The sequence below is a fragment of the Taurulus bubalis genome (assembly GCF_910589615.1).
Source record: "Taurulus bubalis genome assembly, chromosome: 1".
In the NCBI taxonomy this organism is placed as follows: Eukaryota; Metazoa; Chordata; class Actinopteri; order Perciformes; family Cottidae; genus Taurulus; species Taurulus bubalis.
The window spans coordinates 8,229,674-8,251,585 of NC_136589.1; the positions used below are offsets into that span (position 1 = coordinate 8,229,674).

A 21,912-nucleotide genomic window follows, 5' to 3' on the forward strand; every position below is an offset into this window, starting at 1 on the left:
AGAATAAATGTGTAGAATAACCCTTATAGAAACAATGTAGATGACAATTTGATATTTCCACCCATATATGTATATAAGAATTTATAAAACAGACAAAAACTAAATACTGGATCAAAGAAGGGAATTGTATCAGGAGATAGTCGGTGAGTGGTGCAAAACAGCACTATATTAAAAAAAGACAATGTGTGTACAAGGAGGGCATGTCTGCAAAAAATGAGTTTCTGTCTGAGGGTTTCACCACTGAACCCAGGGTGAGGTGGTCTGAACATGTTCCCTACTTTATTTGAGGTGATGAAGCAACAGGCCCTGGAAAGCTCTCCTCCTCCACTATCCCACGGGAATATCACCACTCATCCATAGAGGAAGAGGGACAGAGAGGAATGATGGGTGGATGAGGAAAAGAATGAGGAGGGGGGAAGAGAGAGGGTAATGGTGGGGTGGAGGAGAGATGTTTATCGTTGGGGAAAGGAAAAGATGTGTAGGGAGGTGTTTCCTGCTTCTTTTATGAGTGATAATTGATCTAACCTGCACACACGCCTGATTCCCAGAGAAATATTCTCACTGCTGCCCTCATCTTCTAGAGTTTCCACTTGACTTTGACCCGCAAAGAAACATCCACACACTGACACTGCATGCTGAAATGTAACAGATCGTATGTACACAAAAAGCGACGTGCACACACCCAAAAAATGATGCACCCACATTTGACTCAAACAATTGAAACAGTGATGAACATTTTGTCTTTTAAATGCAACAGCGTCCCATTCTGCGGAAGATAAAGAGCAGATTGTTGATGCCAATAACACGTCTCTTTGTGGAGAATATGAGCCGTACTGTATCTGCTGTGAACCCACACCACCTGCTTCTAGTGTTACTGCCAGCAGGAAATTTTCACCAACATATCTGACTTTTTCTCCATGGTGTCGGTGGCCTGAGGCTGCGGCAACAGAGTGAGCTCACCTGGCAGATATTCATTTGGCATTATAATTACAAATAATGTGATGTGTGATGCTTCTCTCATTGAAGAATAGACCTTTCGTGATAGTTCTTAGAATCGCACGAGATGGTTGTTCTTTCTATCTAAACCAGTTGTTTCAAATTGTTTAGTGCATTTACGAAAAAAATGTCAATGTTGGGAAAGCTTATTTCTTGCGAGTTAGATGAGAAGATTGATACCACACTCATATCTAGATGGTACTGTAAATAGGACGCTATAGCCAGCAGCCAGTTAGTTTAGCTTAGCATACAGACTGGAAACAGTTAACCTGCACATGTACCAAAGCAGCACATCCAGAGCTCACCAATTAACATGTTAGATTGTTTAATTTGTACTAAACGTAAAAACGCCAATTAGTGGTTTATGTCAGAGTCAGGGTGTGTGTCTCTGCCGGTTCTACTAGTCACTAGAAATTATCCGACACATAAGTTGTTGTGAAACGGCAACTAGTTGTTTCTACACTTTAGTTTTTGTATCAATTCATTTAAAATGAGTTATAAGATGTATCATTAATAATTAGTCAGCTTTAGAGGTGCTTGGAGGTGTTCCCCTGTTTGCAGCCTTTTTGCTAATCTGAGCTAAAATAAACTAAGCTAACCTAAAACTGGCAGTAGCTTCATGTTTAACGTGTGGTATCAATCTTCTCATCAAGAAAGCGGTTTAACATGTCTTCAAAGATCTCAGACTATTCTTTTTATCAGTTAAATCTTTCATTCTTTTTAATTAAAAGATCAGCTTTCTGAGCTGCCCTAGATTTAGAACTTATAGACAGTAAGGTTATATATGTCTTTAGTAAAGCACACTATGACTTGGGAATGTTCCTTCAACCCCGTCTGAGTGCAATTATGTACATTTCTTTGTAGTTGTTAGTTGCTGCAGATAAGAGTTGTCCTCCAGAGGCTATACAGTTAAGTTTTATCTACCTCTGGCCTGAGGAGTCCAGAATGAAACCTGATATGGAGATGAGCCCAATACCTGCTCTTGTGTGTGTGTGTGTGTGTGTGTGTGTGTGTGTGTGTGTGTGTGTGTGTGTGTGTGTGTGTGTGTGTGTTTGCAACATCTTCCCTCCAAAAGTTGATGATATATTTTACTTGTCAACCTGCTGGAGTCTTCATTAAAAATGTACAATCTCACACTCAGCTCTAAGATTTTCATTTACCTATTCAAATATGAAATATCAGATGTTGCCAGTTTCGACACAAAATCAATATTCTACCAGAGATTTTGTTTCTTTAAATCCCAACACTCCTTTTAATTAGTTTTTTGGCGGATGTTTCCCTCTGATGAGTGTGTCTCGCGTGGCCACTTTAGTTTGTTAGTTTAGTGTCTATGTGTGTATGCTTGGAGACTTCATGTTCATAGTGAGAGAGAAAGTGTGTATACTTGCGTGTAGAGTGAGAATGTACCGACAGCCTCCATGTGTCATTCCCCACTGGCTGTTATTTTACCGGCTCTTTCAGCTGTTTTCATGCCAATAATCCAAAAAACAAAAGCGCAGCCTGAGACAGAAAAGAAAAGAGGAATGACAGACTACAAACACCAACAGACTTTCCAGTATCTTAAACAAACGGTCCTGCTCGGTGTGTTTGGATTGGGTCCACATTCCAAATGTACCATAGGAAAAACACCATATTTTGAAAGGACAACAGGTATTGATGTGGAAGTAATAGACATTTATTTTCAAAGATGAGCTCTTCAATATACCTTATACATGAGAACTTTTCTTTTATTCCACTGAGTCACTTTGTCGAACTCCATGGCGTCCTTGGAGAGAATTCAAATAATTTGTCAGAGGCTAAAATGTTTGCCATTGCACATAAGTATTTCAGATAGAAGATCAAAAGCTCAAACTTCATAAATATATATGTGTTTTTTTTTCTCTCAAAATGTTGTGCAAACTGACAGAAGCTGTCTAAACTCAATTTTACAATGTAAAAAAAATCTTATATTAACACCTGGATTATCGGTTATTAGCAAATATATCATAATGCAATGCTCTTACACCCTGAGTCCTACTTCATTTCCATATCAGACCCATAAAGTAATTGTGAGTATTTCCAAATGTATGTTTGGAGAAAAAAATGTTTCACTCTTAATGCACAAGGCATGCATTTGTATTTTAAGATATTGTGCTCATTTGATGAAATTACAGGAGCTGTGCTCCTTATTGTGTTTCTCTTTAAAATCCACTTTCCAGCTACTTTTTCTACTCATGTGCCCTCGAGCAGTGCTCAAAGAAATGCATTGGTATTGAGCAATGCAACCACCATATTTTCCTCTGGAGCGTCCCCTTGCCCTAGGTGTGTCTTGTCCTGACCTTTAATAGCCAACATACTAGTGTCAAAGGGCTGAAACTTTGAAGTGGCTGTAGAGCAACAAAACTCTGCATTTCCCTTTTATCAGCTCCCAGTTTTCTTTCCTGTCCCATCCTTCCCGACATTACCATCAATCTGCTGGTTTTTCATATTCTTGCTGACACCTCCTTACCCATTCTTACACCCAAACCCCTTTTCTCTCCTCCCCCCAGCCCTGATCCCTCACTCGGGGCAATGTGGAGTTTCTGGGAGTGGCTGCTGCTGTTTGGTGGGTGGAATATTAAAAAGCTGTGTGTCTGATGAGGTGGGGGTAAGAGAGGCTGTCCAGACTCTTGGAGCCTCTCTAGTCCAGGCCAAACAAAGTGACAGCAGGATTCTGCTGAAGAGGTCTCCCTATTCACCACAGTGTCACAACTCTGAGGAGGTCAGAGCTCCTGGCAGAGGTCAACCAATCATGCAGACACTCACACTGGAAAACTAGCTGCACACAGAGCTGGGAGTAACACACAGTGTTCTCAAAACCGTGAGTTGATTTTAGTGTCAAACACAGATGCACACACACTCTTAAGAAAATTGTTCCTCCAGAAATTCCCTTTGGTTTAGCAAACCAGAGACTGTCATTCATAAAGCCACATCAACATGGACATTATAATCTATGATACAAAATAGCATTGCAGCAACGACAGCCACATGATTAAAGCTGTTAACAGCAATGAAATAATTATTTAGATTGTTACTTTAGGAAAAGTGGCCGTAACAATGTAAAAATGATGCTGCATTCAAAATCTTACTTCAGTAAAAATACACAAGTATTATCAGCAGCATATACTATTAAAAAAAAATACTCATCATAGATTATTACAATAATGTGTAATACTCTAGAGTTAGTGTTTGAATCTTGAACCATCTGCAAAATAACCAGTAACTTTAGTTGATGTTTAGTCGCTGCAATGCAGAGGAGCTACTGGGGTTGACAGATATTCTGAAATCATAAATTGAATCAAAAATAGCATAAAAATACAAGCATAATACTTTCCTAATCCATTCCATGTGCGTGTCCAGAGCTGTAATTAAATCCACTTCCTCCTTCAAACTGCTTTCCCAACAAGACATATGCTGAAAATGTTCTGATATACTGCAGATTTAGTTTCTAACTCACTTCTTCTGTTTATGCCAAATGCGATTTCACAATAAAAGCCTCTACGTGCTGCCAATGTTTACCATAATACTTGTTAAGGCAGCCTAACTGCTACATGTCAAATGACAAACAAAATGCATTTGAATTTTCAGTCATTTAATGATTTAATAAAATGTTGCATTCCTAGTAAAAGACACATATAGAAGCAATATTAAGTGTTGTAAGCTTGCAAACGTTGGACTGTCGTAAGAGATGCTTGGAAATCTTGGATTCTCCATTTCCTTTTTCAACCACTTCGAGCATACATACATTTATTTATTTATTTATTTATTTATGTTTTGCAGAACATGTATGGAAAATGAAAGTAGTTTAGAAGGACGTGGCGCTATTGGAAAGGGGGAAGTGTCGCAGTTATGGTAAACACGTCAGGGCTTTACGGTAACAGGTGCACCACTCACTGGTATCCCAATGTAGCAGATAGAGAGAAACATGCCCCGGGCTCCTCATAGCGCTGTCAACCCTCAGCACAAATTCCTCCAAGACAAACCAGACATTAAAGCAGTTGGAGAGCTGTAGAGAGATTGAGAGATATGTGTGTGTTGTTGAGAAGTTGACAAGAAGTACCAGCTAAAAAACTAATCGATTTACTTTATCTTCTTCACCTTAAGCAACTCATTTATTGTGGTTTTAGAGAACAATTTGCATGAGCTTTATGTTTATGGTTTAAGTCATGACAAAAATGTTCTCAAGCAGTAAGAGCAGCAGCGTAGGATTTAGTGGTCAAACAGACACAGAGCAGGAAAAGTAGGCTAGGTGAAAGGAAGAGTCAACGGGAGACAGGAAAAAGAGAAAGAGAGATGTAGTGGGAGGACAGAGGTGATGAGAGAGCTCCTTTTCGGCAGCAGTCGTGCGTAGAGCCAGCGCTGATCTCTGTTTGTGTTCGACCATGCATGGCTACGAGCTCACATGCACACGCACACAAACAGTCACACAACAGACCAAAGCACAAGGACACTTGGGTCTTGGTTTCCTACTCTGAGGGGTGAGTTTCAAGGCATTAAAAGGAAGTCTTTTGAACATCTTGTGACATCCATCAATCCCCATTGTCGGATTTGGCCAGAGATCTCTACGGGCCCATTGACACTAGTGCACAATTAGACATGAACGTTTTAACACTGAAGAGAAGATTTTTAAGATAAGTTTAATAGATCTTTACACATCTTTGTGTAAAGGTGCATTTTCTCTCCTTAAAGTGACTCTCTGTGTGTCCTAGCAAAGACAGAACTTGACTTCCTTGTTGTAAACTTACCGTTCTAATTTCCCTGCAGAGATAATCTAATAAATCTTAAAACATTCAAACATGTCATGTAATAATATAAAAGGAAACCATTTCCTCTTATTGTCAGCATGGGTTTCTTTTCCACTTTATTTAACTGGTTCATAACTTCCTGATCATTTTTCATAGTTTCCTAGAAAAAACGTTTATCGATTTAGAAGTAATTATAAAAAGAAGTTGAAAGAACTGCTCCATTCCAAGCAAATATTTATGTATTGTTAATTGATTATCAATTCTTTAGTTTCCATGTAGAATGTTTTTTTTTTTGCATGTTTAGTTGACCTGCTGCGCTTTAGGGTTTCAGGTTATCCTGTGACTAAACATAACTTTCTGACATGTCAACAGTTAAAACTGTACCAGTTGCTGCTTGAACTTCATTGCAAATTTTAGTTAAATTAATTCTTCTAAGGAAAAATTCCGTTCAGAATGCTTCGATGTGTTTATCGGGGCCTTATTGGCTTTTTCCTGTGGTTGAAGTGCAGAGAGAGAAATAGAGAGACTGAAGTGAGAATAAAAGGGATTAACAGTTTGATATGATAATCAGAGAGTACTAATGAGGGACAAGAGGGAGAAAATACGACGGGGTGAGAAAGAAAGAAACCACAGGCGAGAGGAACCGTTCCCACCGAGTTGATGAACAGTGAAAGTGACGTTGACCTATACCTACATGTTACATCCTCCTCTGTTTATTTCTCCCTCTTTAAGAATGTATGATTCTACAGTCTATAAACTATGTCTTACAATATTTAGGATATGTGATGATATGTTTTGTTAATCACGTCTCGATAGAATAATCTATTATCATTTCAATGAATCGAGATGCAGTAGAGATGTGGGGATGCACTTTCAGGACATACTATGGCGTGGAGTAATGAAGGTGTGCCGACCGTACACAGAAAGTGTTCCTTCTTTCTTTTAATGTTCCTGATTCGATGCCAACTTGCCCTTTGGGCCTTTGCGTCTCTGTGTGTGTGATTGTTTGGGCAAGCTGCACAGCACGCACCCTTGTGTGTTAGCACGCCAGATTCCCTCAGGAGACAGTCCCGGCATGCACGTACACACACACACACACACACACACACACACACACACACACACTGAACAGATAAACAGCGACATGTAATTATACACATTCTTTTTGTATGTTTGTGTACGTGTGCATCAGTGTGTGGGTGTACGGTAATACACCTGACTGACATGAAGACCTTACGAGACCCACTGCTTATGGATTACTGATAGAACGATATGTGAGCTTTGAAAACCGAAAGTGTGTGTGTGTGTGTGCGCGTGCGTGCGTGTGTGTGTGTAATGCTGTGAAGTCATTGTGAAAGTGAACACATCTTGAAGTCATGATATACACAGTTTGTAGTCAACATTGTCAAAGTCGTCTCCATTCCTTTCATAAGGCTTGTCTCTGAACAATTCAGTAAATATTGTACTTTTAACCACCACATTTGTTACTTTACTGATCATTTTATGAAACTGTTTTTATAGTTCAAATTTGGTGAAGTAGCTTATATAAAAAAATAATTGTATCATTTATTCAGCAATGTATCTGTTGTTTTGTAAATACAATAATTAGTGCACACTGTGTGCATACTTGTTGAGTTATTGTGTAAACTAAAATGTACAAATTAAAACGGGAAACTTCTCAAGGCAGCTTTAATTACATGTCAATTTAATTTAAAAGGAGCACAATGTGCTTTACAATTAAAAGGATGAAAAGAAGAAAGAGGCGCCAAACAATGAAATAAACATTGAACATATGCAACACAGTTGTATAACAATAAAGAAAAGTGAAAGAAAAACAACATTATCATTATTATTATTATTATTATTATTAATATTATGTGCATCCAATACAGACAGTGGCTGCAATTCTAAGTTTAAGAAAAATCTCAATGTTCATTTTGTTTCTGTTTGAATCCATTGCTGTTAGGTTAAATGCATGTTGTTCTGTCTAATTGCTCAAACTTTTTAATTCCTGTAATGTTTCACTTTCAGAAAACGAAGAAACCAAAACCTGTGTATGACATGGAAATAAAGGGGGAGAGTGAAAAATGATACTGAAAAAGTATTAACATGTTAAAGCTGAGTTCCAGGCTTTTCTCATAGTCAATACCAAACCTTTCGCACCTCTGGGATCCCCATGCTCACTCTTTTATCCACTACCATAATGAGATTCAAAACACTCCTGCCTCGGATTGTCTTGCAAAGTGCTCTCTCGGCTGCACACACTCATATACATGCGAGCCAGTTTCTCTCCAGCCTGTGAAGAGTTAATGATCCTACACCTGTCCTATCAGACACCTGTTTCACTCCTCTCAGCCAATCACAGAGGAGAGGGAAACTCACTGCTGGCATGAAATACATCTGGACCCGGTTCAGAGGGAATCACAACACTTGACTCATCTGCGTGTCACTGATCTCCTCTGCTAGACTGATACACTCACTCACTCAGAAAGAGAGAAGCTCACACAAACAGCAAGAGTTGAAACTAAAGGAACCTATTCCGGCGGACTTGGATTGGAGACATGACCAAAGAGACTGAGTAAGTGCTGTGTGCATATTTTTTCATATCCTAAAATGTGTGCTTCATCACAATTTTTGTTTTCCAAAGTGTGCTTTTTGTCCACAAAATGAAAAACATTTTGATATAAACTTTACGTGAATCAATGTTGGTGTTTTTTTTTTTGTCTGGGGGACAGGAACCCCCCTTCTTCCTCTTAAAAATGAGACCCCCATGTGAAATATCCCTGTTTTAAGAAAGGGGTGGTTTTCAGGGGAAATTGATATGGATAGTTTTAACACACACACACACACACACACACACACACACACACACACACACACACACACACACACACACACAATTTGGTGTGTGGTGGTAGTGGGTCTGCTTCGCCTTGCGTTGTCACTAACCTAGGGGCCACAGAGCACAAAAGGAGACCGGGAAATAAGAATCTCCTCTTGAGGTGTTGAACACAGACAGAGGGCAATGACAGCATGTAATGCATTGAATTACATAATGGAGAAACCCTAGACCCCCCATCCCCCTTTCCGTGTGTCTGTGTAAAAACATCTGCACTTGGCTGGTTTTAGGGGGAAATGGAGAATAAGCAATGGAGTGTTTATTTAGGCTGCTCGGTGGGAAAGGGACAGACAGGTGCATCTTAGAGCAGGTGTATGAGATCAGTTTTAGTATTTGTAATGTAGCTGTATTATCAAGGAAACAGACAAAACCAAAATATATAATCTGATGTTATAATGCACAATATTCCATGCTACAGTATGTCTAGTTTTCCAGGTGTGGGAGTTTGAATGCAGTTCTCTTGCATTAATCCTTGTGAGAAAACTCTGAATACTGACGTGGCTGTGAACACCTGTGGTCTTTTCCTGTCAGCACATTTAATTAGCTGTTTATCCAGAGTAAACTGCAGCTATTTGTTCATTTGCTACTTCGGGCAAACTCCAAAGAGGGATTCTCCTGGTAGGCGGGATATTTACAATCCAATGTCACCATGAGTCTTTGCAAACAAATCCCCCCCCTCCCCCTCCTCCCCACGGCACTTTTTTTATGAGTGGTAAGGAAAGCGAGAAGTCACCACATGTGGTAATCCATTTACTTAGTAAGAAAATATCGTGTCATCTCTTTTAAGGTCTATGCAAATAAGAGAGTTTATATAGGATTCAAGAATGTAGTTTGGTGTGTGTGTGTGTGTGTGTGTGTGTGTGCGTGTGTGTGTGTGTGTGTGTGTGTGTGTGTGTGTGTGTGTGTGTGTGTGTGAAGGGGGGTGTTAGTGGGTGGCCCTTGGCTTTTTAAACCTTTTTGACACCACTGCTTTTGAGGGATGTTACTCAGCTCTGTGGTTTTGCAATCGAAACCCTCCATGCTCAGGGGCAAGTATGTGCAGCATCCCGCTGCACATACTTGCTGCTGTTAAGCGTTCTCTCACTCTCTCAAACCCTGTGTGTCAAATAAGCATTTAAATTACTTGAGTACATTTATTTTTCGTTTTGACCTCTAGATAATTCTACATTTGTACCCTGTTTCTTCTGTTAACAGTGTATTTTGAGTCTTCAATCTAATCAATCACTGTCAACTCTTTTCTCTCTGCAGAACTCTGGGACTGGCCTTTCAGAGCGAGAACTTCAACTATAACCGTTACAATAACTACGCCATGGACTCCTGGTCCTACATGGAGAGCCCGGTCCTCGAGCAGAACCACCCCAAACCCAGACTCCACCCAGGAGACGACCTGACAGCCTTAACCATGCTTTATGAACAGTGCAAGGTAGAACATGTGGAATCAGTAGTAATGAGAACTTAACTCAATGTTAATCCCAAAATGAATTCTGACTTCTTCTTCTTTTTTCAGAACCAGAAAGATCAGAAGGTTGTTACCACCAACCGCGGTGGCAACATCTGCAAAACAGAGAGGTAAGGCACAGGTTCACCAAAAGTCCTTTTTACACTCTTGTTTTTATACCAAGGACAGTACAGATGAATTTAATAGCAAAATCATTAAAAATCTTAAAAATGGATTTCCCTTTCAAATTAACAGTAATTTCAAGAAAAACTGCATGATTCAAAACAAATTTTTCTATCCTTTGTTGTCACTGATTAAAGCGCATTAGAGAGTGTTAAAACAGAAACAGAAAGGCAGGGCTTTGGGAGGCCATAAACAGGTGAGTGGGTTATCTCCAAGTCAAACATAGTCAGGGGGATTATCGTCTACCTCTCCAGTCCTTCCATCCATCTATCCTCTCTCTAGCATTGTCTCTGTATTGCCTAAAGAGTTTCACAACATGCCTCCCTCTGTCTTCACTGAGCTCTCCATTCCTACACCTTGTTAGGTAGGTGAGAAACGGCCATTATTGGGGCGCAGTGTTGTCCCCTCAAACATTTTGAACAGGGAAACTCAAACACAGGGAAGAAAAAAAGATGGATTAAGAGACAAACAGTACCCACCCAGACTCAAACCGTGTCTTTCTGCAAGTTCACCTTGCAGTAGTTGTGTGTGCTTTTTCTGTCTGTTATATATTGGCACCGGCTGTCTGCAGGCTTCTGTCGTGTTGAACACACACACTTTGCTTCCTTGCTCTCTTTGTAACTGGATGGAGTAGTCACAGTGATCTGTTTTTCCTCTCTCCAACCAGGAATCTAACCAACACCAATGAGCTTATTTCATTGGAGCCGTCCTCCAACGTCAGCCATCACCAAGAGGCTCTGGGATCCAAGCAGAACATCTCACTGCCCATCTCTGCTGCCACCACCTCAGACACCTACGCCACCCTGACCAGTGTTGTGGCGGACACATATGACAAGCAGGAGCTCAACATCATCTTTGATTCCCTGCTGACCGGTTCTTTCCCCGATCATAGCACCGAGGTAAATTTAGCGTCATTATTTGAAAGCTAAGCCCTGTTTCCTGTGTCTTCTATTTGGCATTTCTCCAGGCCTCTCCCTCTTTCCTTTCATTAACACATGTGTTTTTGTGAATTTCAGACTCATCCCTATAACGATCCCTTCCCTAATGACCAGTCCAGCCCGGTCTACTCAGGCTCCTACACCGGCTCTCCGCCAGAGAGATTCAGGAATGAGTTCCAGTTTTCCCTGGGAGCTCCATTGGCTTCTTCCTACAAGTCCAGTGAGCTGCCCATGGTTTACCTGAACAAGGGCCAGTTCTACCCCATCACTCTACAGGGAGTGGACAGCAGTGCCTGCCTCACTGCCACTAAAGTCAAGGTGAGTCATGGTGACACATTGTCAGGAAAGCAACAACCATTTTTTGTATGATTCTCCAGAGTTATTGTCCTGTTATTACTAGACAACAGGTAAGTTGCTTAAACAAAACTGGTGACGATTGTTCTTAATGGCATCCTTCCCTTCAGGCTTTTTTCATGGGCGCATGATTATATCAATTATTTGCGTGCCACCAAGCCAACCCTTCCCAAATATATGTCCCTCCCTTGGAGCCAGCTCCTCGGTGACTAATTCCCTGCTGACACCCACTGGGGTGGCACCATTAAAATGACAGTGTCATGCCCTGTATCATTTATTCTTACACTGGTGTAAGGAGGCTAGAGTGCAGCGGAGCTCAGCAAAAAAAAAGAAAAAAGGAGTGGACGATGACGGGGGGAGGTGTGGTTTTAAAACAGGCGACAAACCTTTTCTTTGTCAAGCGAATCAGAGGATAAGAATACACACAAACACACACCCGCTCACTGCAAATAACTGATGACAATGTGGTGAGAAAAGGGGGATTTGGAGTGATAAATGAAACGTGATGGAGATTCTTTGACATCTAGACTGGTGAAAGAATTCCACTCAGTTTGGCAAACGTACCTAATTGTCTGCTTTTCTGTCACCGTTCTTTCTCCGATTCAGACCGTGGTGATGGCTGTGTTTGAGAATGACAAGAGCCCAGAAATGCAGCTCCGCTTTTGGAATCACTGGCACGCACGTCAGCCAACCGCCAAGCAGAGGGTCATTGACATCGGTATGTTCTTCACATATACAAAATAAATACACAGGCAACGTCCCTGTACACCGATAAACAGACATCTACACCAAGGACACGACAGTGAACGATTCTCTCACTGTTCTGTGATGTGTTAGAGAAGAAAATCAACACAACACTCTTTTCTATTAACAAGTAAAGAAGATTGACATTTTTTTAATTTTTTTTCCCCTTTCATAGCCGACTACAAGGAAGTGTTCAGCGGGATTACCAATGTAGAGGAGTTGTCTTTCAACGCTCTTTCCTTTGTTTGGAACCCCAATGAAGAAGCCAAGGTAAGCACGCATACAAATATGTTTTTATATAACCTGAAGAGGGAAGGAACAGAACAGGTGGAGGATTTACAAGAAAAGAAAGGAAAGGTAGAAAAGGGAGGTGGAGAGGAGAAGGAGTGGCTGAGGAGGGAGGGGAGGAATCCCAGAAATGTGTTTAGCCCTAAGGCTCCTGTCACCACAGCAATGCGAGAGCCACGACGGCTTATACAAGCTCCTCTGTGGCCCAAAGGCGCTGGGGCGGGGCCACCAAACCTGCTGCAGGTGGAGAGAAGCAGGAAGAAGATACATTAGCAGCAGAACATGTGAGGATAGAGAGGCCTAAGATTAGATAAATGAGAAAAAATTGATGTGAGTGAGAAACATGTTGGAGGTCTCTTTTTAATTGTGTACATAAAGGAATGACATGCAGAAAGCACACATGACAACACCATGATGTAATTAAAATGCCTACTCCTTTCCCCACAGGTTTATATCGGCATCAACTCCCTAAGCACAGACTTCTCGGCTCAGAAGGGAGTTAAAGGCCTGCCTCTAAATCTGCAGATCGACACGTACGACGTCAGCTCAGGAACCAACCAGCTCCTGCACAGAGCCGCTGTCCAGGTCAAGATTTTCTGCGATAAGGTACGTCGCTTGTGTCATTTCCCTTCATTCGTCTTTTCTTACACAACAAAAAAAGCATTTGGAGTTTGTGGAGTCAAAGTCATTATTGTAACCATGTGATTGTGTGTCCTTAGGGTGCTGAGAGGAAGATGCGCGATGAGGAGAGGAAGAGAAGCAAAAGGAGGGTGAAGCCCGATGTTAACTGTGAGTGTTGCCAACAGAAATCACGTCTCAAAGATATTTAATCCCTTTCAGAGAATGTATTCTAACTTCTGCTTTTGTCTCCAGCCAAGTCTTTAGTGAGCAGCTCCATGGGCAGCGACTGTACCTTCTTCCAAACCCTGGATGATCACATCACCCAGCCAGTTCTCTTTATTCCAGAAACACATCTCTCCAGCTTACAGCGCATGGTAGGTCCCCATTTAACTATCTCTTCCTCTCCTCTCCTCTCCTTGAGGCATGTTGAGTGAATCATGTTCTCGGGCCCTGCATCCCTGTAGGGCTAGGCAGTAGCACAGACACGACAGAGGCAGGGAAAAGACTGTGGGAAAGTATGCGGTGGGAAAAGTAGGCTGGGAAGGGGAGGGGATGTGTCAGTGAAAGTGAGGCGAAACGCAGACTTGGGATCAGATGAGCTAATTGGAGTCGAAACCAGGCACAAGTACAAGCCACTACAGCTACTGACACTGAGATTAAGCAAAGGGGGCTTACACACAAAAACACTCTCACACGCACACCTGGTGCAACAGCTCACAGATACCTGACATACAGTATGCGCCACCCTCATATTCACAGGTTTTTTTCACACACGATTGCAAAAGCAGTGAGTTGAGAGTGCTGTTCAGACAGGCCAGTTTGTCAATAGAGACATGGGAGCGTGAGTGTAGGGGGAAAAGGGTGGATTTCATATAGATACAACTCTCCTGATTTACAGTGAGTGAAACTGTGGAAAAATGAAACCAGCAATTACAAAATAACTTAAGGATTCAATGCCTGGCCGTCTGCTGTGAATGGCAGTAACGTCTTTGATTGGCTGGTGAGATAAAGAGGAGGATGGTCCTATCAGTGGCCACGCTTATGTTGTTTGTTGTTTAGAGGTTATGGGAAATGCAGTCTTAAAGTAATGATAACATTCTTTCACAGACAATGGTGGGAAAGGCGAATTTAAGCAATGCTTTTATCAGTGGAATGGTGTCTAATCAGATCTCTGGTCTCCTCTCTGTTGTCTCTTTAGGCCCCTCCTATGGACGAGATTGAAAGGTGAGCGAAAGAAAACTCATGGCGACATTAACAGCCATACATCACAACCAGTTATTTCTGGAAAAAAAACACACAGTGGCTGTTTTTGTTTAATGTGAACGTCTGTTGTGTTTTCCCAGGAGCTCTATGAAGAGATTGTATCCAGACAGAGACCAGATCAGCTCTCCACCCAGCAAACAAGCCTGCAGAGAAGACCCAAAAAGAGGTACATAGAAAACTAAAAGTCTAATATTAAACACAGAAGATGCAATCAATAATGAACCAGTTTGATTTCCTCGTCGTTTTAGCAAAATGTTAAAATTCCTTCTCTCGCTTTCCTGTAGTTCTGCTGTACGTGAGGACGCACACTGAAGAGGTTTTTGATGCGCTCATGCTCAGCGCGCCAACACTGTCAGGCCTTCGGGACGCTGTAAGTAACAAACACACTACTGTAGTACCTTACTTGATCTCGGAGGTGGAGATAAACAGCTCACCTCCACCTTGTCTCGGTTGTTGCCTTCCAATAAACTCACATCATGCTCACATATGTTACCGTACATTATTGTCTTTCTTTCAGCCGGAGATTATGCTTAACTCTCTTATTCCTTTCTTTACTCAGGTTTCAGAAAAGTACGGTATCCAAAAAGACACCATTGGAAAAATCTACAAAAAGTGCAAGAGAGGGTGAGTAACTTATTGTTACTTTGGTATGTCTAATTTGGTTTAAAGTAGGGCATTTGACACAGACGATGTGTATTAATGCAGGGCTTAGTTTGTGGTTTTAATCTCATCCTCCTTTAAGGAACTCATGTCGACAGACTGGATAGGTAGGTTAGTTGGCTCGGCCTCCTGGAATGTGTTAATTGTAGCTTCTCCAAAAGAAAGACAGATGACTGAGGGAGGATGAAAAGATTTCAAAAGCCTTGCAGATGAGTCATGGGCAATTGTTGTCTTTATGTTTTCATAACTTAATCGCAACATCAGGAAGTATTTCGGTGTTGAAAGACATATCAAGTGTCGTGAAGTTTAAGGCTTCCAGTTACTAGCTGGAGGATGTCCATCAAGTTGTGATCTTTTTTTGAAACTGTCACGAGTCACATCAACTGAAGGTCAGATGAGTTTATACGCTCTTCCCTTCTCCTGTGCAGATTTTTGGTGCTTTGGATTAAATTAATAACAGGACTTCAATGTGTTTCATTCTCGTAAAAAGGTGGCACTCCGGTGGTAATGAAAATGTCACCTCTTCTCTTCGTGACAAATAACTATTTGTTAAACATCCTTGGCTGCACACGTCAGCAGAATTTCCATGTCAGTTGCTGTCAAACTGATAATAGTCTAGGTCACCTCCTGGGAAATAACAGAGGAGACCAGAAGGTTTTTCTTGAGATGTAAATAAGAACTCCTGACAGAGTAAAACACCTTTGGGTGATGTCTCTGCTGTTCCCTGCGTGCTGCTGGCAGCTGTCACTTGAGGGGCTAGGCTAACAGGTTGGGTTACATTCTCCCTGCTGTTCCCTCCCTCCTCTTTTGCTCTTGTCTTCAATCAAGCCTGTCCCTGCAGGCACAATGCATGAGCCTCTAGTTAACTCAGTCATTAAAGCCTTAAAGATTTAAAGGTTAGTGTTGGTAGAGAAGGAAGACAGTGACCTGATTTACTATCCCGACTGATGAAGGAGATATACCGCCACTATTGTTGTTGCCGATTGAAGTGTCCTACAAAGAAATGAAATGTGTTTAATTTAAACAAATGCTGGCGACCTGTTGCTTATGTCGCACTGAAGTGAGAAGAGGCAATTTACACATACACGAGTTTTGAAGTAAAATGTGTTTATATTTTTTTTACTTCTTCCATGCACCGCATTTGTTTACTGCCAATCACTGAGATAACCTTGCTCGTCTCTTTTTTTTAGGATTTTTGTCAACATGGACGACAACATCATCCAACATTACACCAACCAGTCGGCCTTCCTCATCGAGATGTCCGAGGTCATCAGCGGCCAGTTCCAGGTCACCCTCATTGAAGTATGAGAGCAAGCATCCAATCAGCCGCCTGCTCCATTGAAGAATGTAACACACTACAGCGTTTGAACCATCTCTAATAGCACTGCTCAGTCAAAGACAATGTAAGCTGTGGACTGCCAAAACCAATGAGAGAACTGGGCTGAAGAGAGAGTTTTTCAGATTTATGCTAAGTCAAGTCAGTTTTCTCGATGTTGTAAATACCACTCGCCCCATGATTTTGTTATTTGAATTGTAACGTAAGAGCAATTATGATGAACACCCTGTACATATATAATGTAAATAGAATTTAATATGACAGTGTTTTATGAACTAGCCATGTGCATGTCGCTAACCATTTTTCACACAATGCTATGTATTTAAATTTTTTTTTACAGAGCTCTGAACATGATTTGTCTACAGTGTATTTTCAGCATTTTCAGAGGTTGCTAGTCTTGCTGCTTTTAATGTATCCATCATTTCTTCTATACGAGCCAATGGTGCGCTTTCTCACCCACAACCTACTTATGATGTTTTTTCACTGCTATGAGTATCTTCCTGTAGGTTAGTTTCACAACTTAAATGGCCCGGCGGCTTAATTCAGAACCTAAAGTCAGACATTTCCACCCATAAAACCACACAATACTTTGTATTGGCCATCATTTAGTCCAGAATTGTGGACATGTCCTTCCTTTATAGTGTAACCAAAGAGTCTTCCTGGAAACAGTTTAACCCCCCCCTCCCGCCCGAACCCGAGGCCTGCCAGAGGACTTTCATATTGTGCGTGTGTGTGTGTTAAAAGTTGTAGGATATTTTTCCCTTTTACGTTACGCATCATTTCAAAACAAGCATGTATCCCTGTAATATTTCATTATTATATCATGGCATTTCTGGTTGTATTCGTCACATCTTGCCTCTTTTGTAAGAAAATAAAGAAAATGCATAATAGGTTTTGTGACTGTTTCTTAATTATACATACAGATCTGATTGAAAATGTAGCCATTCACAGCACCGATCAATTATTACTGGTGTGTGTGTGTGTGTGTGTGTGTGTGTGTGTGTGTGTGTGCACAAATTATGTTTACTTTCCTTCTCTCATCTCTTGATAATAGTTGCATATAAAAAATATAGAGAAACAGCTGATTGCTACATCAGCTGTTTCTATAGATCAAACAAAAGCACAGAACCCGTCTGCCTCAGGTTTGGTCTTATGTTTTGTATCTTTGGGTATGTGCGTTTTATGAGGGGGAAGGTGGGGGTCATATGTAGATAATCACACGTAGTATTCTAGCAGCTCTATGCGATCCAACTAGGCAGCACAAATGTGTTGAAGAAGAAAAGATTTCCCTATTTGGTGACACTGACAGCGGGGAGGCAATCCTGTCCTAGATATAACACAGACATCCTTCAGCAAGTCAAAGAGAGGGGCACGCACACACACAGAAAGTGAGACACAGAGGCAGACGGCCAGGGCGAGCAGACAAAAGCAGACGCAGACACAAGGACAAACAGAGGCAGAGACGGGTGCGGAGAATGCTGAAGCGAGGCTAAATGGGAAGGAAGAGAGAGCAAGAATAACGAAGAGGTTGCCGCTCCATCTCCTGCCTGAGAGAGAAACATGTTAGCCATTCAGATGAGAGCAGGGAGGCAGCCAGAAATCTGCAGAGAGAAACCAGCAACCCCTACTGAATGGTAAGCGACTGAGACTATGTGTGTGTGTGTTTGCTTTTGCTCGAAATGTGCCTGCATGAGAGAAAGTGTTTGGGCTATTAATAACCCTACAGTATATTCATCATTTTCAATTCATGATAAGCCTCTTGGATGTTGTGCCTCTCTGCAGATGTTCCCATATCATATGCCTCTTGCCATCTCTGCATCAAAACAAATACAGCATCTGGTGAAGTTACGGCTTTTAAATAAGCACAACAAACAAATAAATATTCTGCTTAGTGATACGTTGTAACAGTGAAGCAGTTGATGTCCTAACAGCCGGGTCAGGTCTGCGATCCTCATACGTGTGTCGTCTTATCTCTTTCCCATCAAAGTCAAAACATTGTGTTCGCAGCGCAGGAAATGATGCCATGTTTCTAATTGCGATGTTAACGTACACTGTAATTCTAGACACAGATGACACTTGATGACAGCTATGTGTTGATCAGATTGCATTCTACTCACAGCATCCGGACGTACATTCTCATGGCACATTTCTATTTAATATTCTATTTTACTCTGGTATATTCCATTCTTGTACATTCTGACAACAGTTCACTGAATCTTTCCTGTCTATTCTTAGACTGTTATCTTTGATCTTTTCCAAACATAAATTCCCCATTACCGTCCAGGGTTCGGTCAGTCTAAATATCAACAACTCTCTGGTGACATTTCCAGAAGTGAAATATCTTACCATTAATTAGATCAAATTTACAAATACAGCATAACTCATGTAGGCTGAGCACCAAAACCAATACAAGCTGGTTTTTGGCTTACAAATTAGTTTCCCACCATCATACACACACACCTGTTGCCAGTTCACAAGTGATATAAATCAGTTTGATTATCTAATGTATGTCTTGCTTGTAGATGCGTATACGTTTTAGGATTAAATCAACACAAAAAATCACATGAAACTCAGAAACTATTTACTATTGGCCTCTTTTTTCTTATCTAAGATCATCAGGTTATCACTGTCGTGTATGTTTGTTTGACAAAGATTTGACTGATTAAGAATGCTTGTGTGTGTGTGTGTGTGTGTGTGTGTGTGTGTGTGTGTGTGTGTGTGTGTGTGTGTGTGTGTGTGTGTGTGTGTGTGTTCATCTGCATGAGTCACACACGTCTTCAAGTTGTTTTGTCTTCGTCCCAGAGGGCATTGTTTCCTCCTCCTGAACCGAGACATCGTGGATGGACTCAATCTGCATTCAGACACTGGCCTGACATAGCGCCAACCTGACTGAATTCTCACAAGGTCATTGCTGGGCATCAACTGTCAAGCTTTGAGAAAAACAACAACACACCCTCCTGCGCACACACACACACACACACACACACACACACACACACACACACAGACACACACATACACACACAAACATACGCAGGACTGAAGTCAAGTATGCCAACATTTGTTACAAGCCAATACACAAGCTGAGGTGTTGCACAGCGAGGAGTCCCACTATGCAACACACACACACACTGTCACGTTGAGGCTGGCCAGGTTATCGTATCCTAGCAACAGAGACAGACATCGACTGTTCAATCTTTTCCTGTCCAGCGCTGAAGCAGTGGAGCCAAACCTCCTTCTGCTTTCTCCAGCTGCTAGAGCACTCTGCTCCACCTGTTTTTCCTCTCTCTCTCTCCGTCTCTCTCTCTGTCTCTCTCTCCGTCTCTCTCTTCATCTCTCTCCGTCTCTCTTCTCCATCACTTTGACCCAACATGCAACACCCCACTTTCTGACTGAATCTTTTCCTTTCACTCAGAAAGTCGAGATGAAGAATCTGCAGCTAAAAGAGTTTTGACCAAGAGGTAATGGATGAATTTCTATTTTTAACTGTTCTTATCACTGTACTGACTCCCTTTGATGTTGCTAATAGCTGAATTATACCTATACTTATATAAATTCTTTGCTTTTTTACAGACATATCAGCAGTGTATGAGGATACATTTGTGATTGAATTGTGAGCAATGAGAAACAACAGATTCACACTGTTCTGATCTATAATAATTACAAGCAGAATCCACTGTTGTCTTTCTTTTGGAAAATACTCTCAGTATTGAACACAGGTACTGTGCAGCTGATCTGTTTTATTTGGACTAATTAGTAATACGTCTTGAGAGTTTTTGTAAAGAATCAAAGTTGCACCACTTACGATGCACACTCCAACCACCATGGTGACGGGGATTGTCTTTTCCCCTTTGGGAATGGTCCTCGTCTTCACTGCCGCCATCACACCTCAGTGGAGAGAGGGACAGGCACGTCTGGGCATGGCAGATTTGGGGTCACTTCTTCGATCAGGAGGAAAAGGTCAGGGGAATGGGGTCAGGTCCAGGTCGGGGGATGCCCTGATCTTACTGCGCTCTGATGGACTTTGGGAGAGCTGCCTGCAGGTGGTGAACTTGGAGCTGAGGCAGTGCCGGCCTGTGACGGGTCCATATCAGAAAGACCCAAAGGTTCGCCTGGCACAAGGTTTGATCCTGACCTCGTTGTTCCTGTGCGGCACTGGCATTGTACTGGCGTGTATCGGGGTCCGGTGCTGGACAGATATACCTCTGAGAGGTTTAGCAGCTACAGGCGGACTCCTGGTGGTGATGGCCGGGCTACTGAGCCTGACTGCACTCGGGGTGTACACCCACAACCTTGCACGACTGGGGATAGCAGATCCAAGTAAGGTGATCAATAACCCCAGGTTCCCCCACCTCAGCCTGCATGCCGCCGGCTCGCTCTACTTTGGGTGGCTGGGTTCATGTTTACAGATGCTGGGAGGCACTGCTCTGCTGTTCAGCTTCAAACGACCAAGATACCCGACTTGCCCTTCCTGCCCAAAGCTACCTGTCTGCCCTGCATGTCGTTCATGTCCCGAGATCAGCAACCAGCCAGACACCAATGTATATGAAGTCAGCTGTTAGAATGTGAACCTCACACTAAAAGTACTTTAAAGGTAAAATGAATTACCTCTTATGTGAATGTCCAATCAGTGTTGATGGTAAATGCAGCCAATTGAAGCTATAATTTCATCATTCAGTGCTTACATTGATTTACATTCATTTCCTGAAGACTTACCCTAACAACATATGCAGCCTAATCCTAATCCTTACTCCAACTTTAACCTAATCCTAACTTTACCCAAACCTTCAACCAAGTCTTAACCCAAAATTTTAATGATTTACGTTATGTGGGCTTGCATTTTTTCCTCAAACGGAAGGCGAGACCCTCCCACATGTATGTCCCTACAACATGAGTAATACACACAAACACACTACAGGACTGCCGTTGCTCTACTCCAAAAGAGTAACGCTACTCTTCCAACAGCCAGTCTGTGTTTTCTCTCGGCAGTTCAGGTCCTGAAGGGTCTTCGTCGTTAACTCATGCTCGAATAAATATGGCTGTGCTGAAGGTCTGAGCCAGCCAAAACATTGTAAAATGCATCCTCGTCCATTACATCCTCTGCAGTTATATTTTGGGATGCCATTTTTTTGGGAAAAATCCAAGCTGCCTGTAGTTCTTCCTCACCAGAAACTACGTCATTGTCATGTTAAATGACAGCACTGGATGCAGGAAGAACTATAGATTTTGCAGCCACAAATTTCACTTCCTGGGTCAATAGCACACGCAAAGGAATGTATTGCTCCCATCGACTACATTTAAAATCAACACTGATTGGACATCCACATAAAACAAGCTGAATCCTACCTTTAAAACATTGGTAAAGAAAAGAAAATCTGCCACATGGACACTAAAGTCCCTTTCAACTCATCAGCTGATAAATCTGCCAA

The 21,912-nt window shown here is 41.8% G+C and overlaps 2 protein-coding genes across 2 annotated transcripts; both read left to right on the forward strand.

Moving 5' to 3' along the window:
- The first annotated feature begins 8,198 nt into the window (after positions 1-8,198).
- grhl3 (grainyhead-like transcription factor 3) lies at positions 8,199-17,373 on the forward strand. Its single transcript, XM_079232358.1, has 15 exons — positions 8,199-8,337; positions 9,907-10,081; positions 10,166-10,227; positions 10,947-11,178; positions 11,296-11,535; positions 12,178-12,289; positions 12,491-12,585; positions 13,051-13,209; positions 13,323-13,392; positions 13,477-13,598; positions 14,423-14,448; positions 14,568-14,653; positions 14,772-14,857; positions 15,047-15,111; positions 16,338-17,373. Exons 1-15 carry the CDS (start codon positions 8,321-8,323, stop codon positions 16,453-16,455), a joined length of 1,665 nt encoding a protein of 554 aa, XP_079088484.1. The 5' UTR covers positions 8,199-8,320; the 3' UTR covers positions 16,456-17,373.
- Positions 17,374-20,289: 2,916 nt separating this feature from the next.
- Positions 20,290-21,045, forward strand: cldn23l (claudin 23-like; the record flags this gene model as incomplete). The annotated part of the gene is made up of 1 exon (XM_079218353.1): positions 20,290-21,045. One exon carries the CDS (start codon positions 20,290-20,292, stop codon positions 21,043-21,045), a length of 756 nt encoding a protein of 251 aa, XP_079074479.1.
- Between the last annotated feature and the right edge of the window lie 867 nt (positions 21,046-21,912).

Coding starts and splice junctions, on each gene's coding strand:
- grhl3 (XM_079232358.1), top strand. Junction 13,599..14,422: donor TCTCCAGCTTACAGCGCATG/GTAGGTCCCCAT, acceptor TTGTCTCTTTAG/GCCCCTCCTATGGACGAGAT. Junction 14,654..14,771: donor CAGAGAAGACCCAAAAAGAG/GTACATAGAAAA, acceptor GCTTTCCTGTAG/TTCTGCTGTACGTGAGGACG.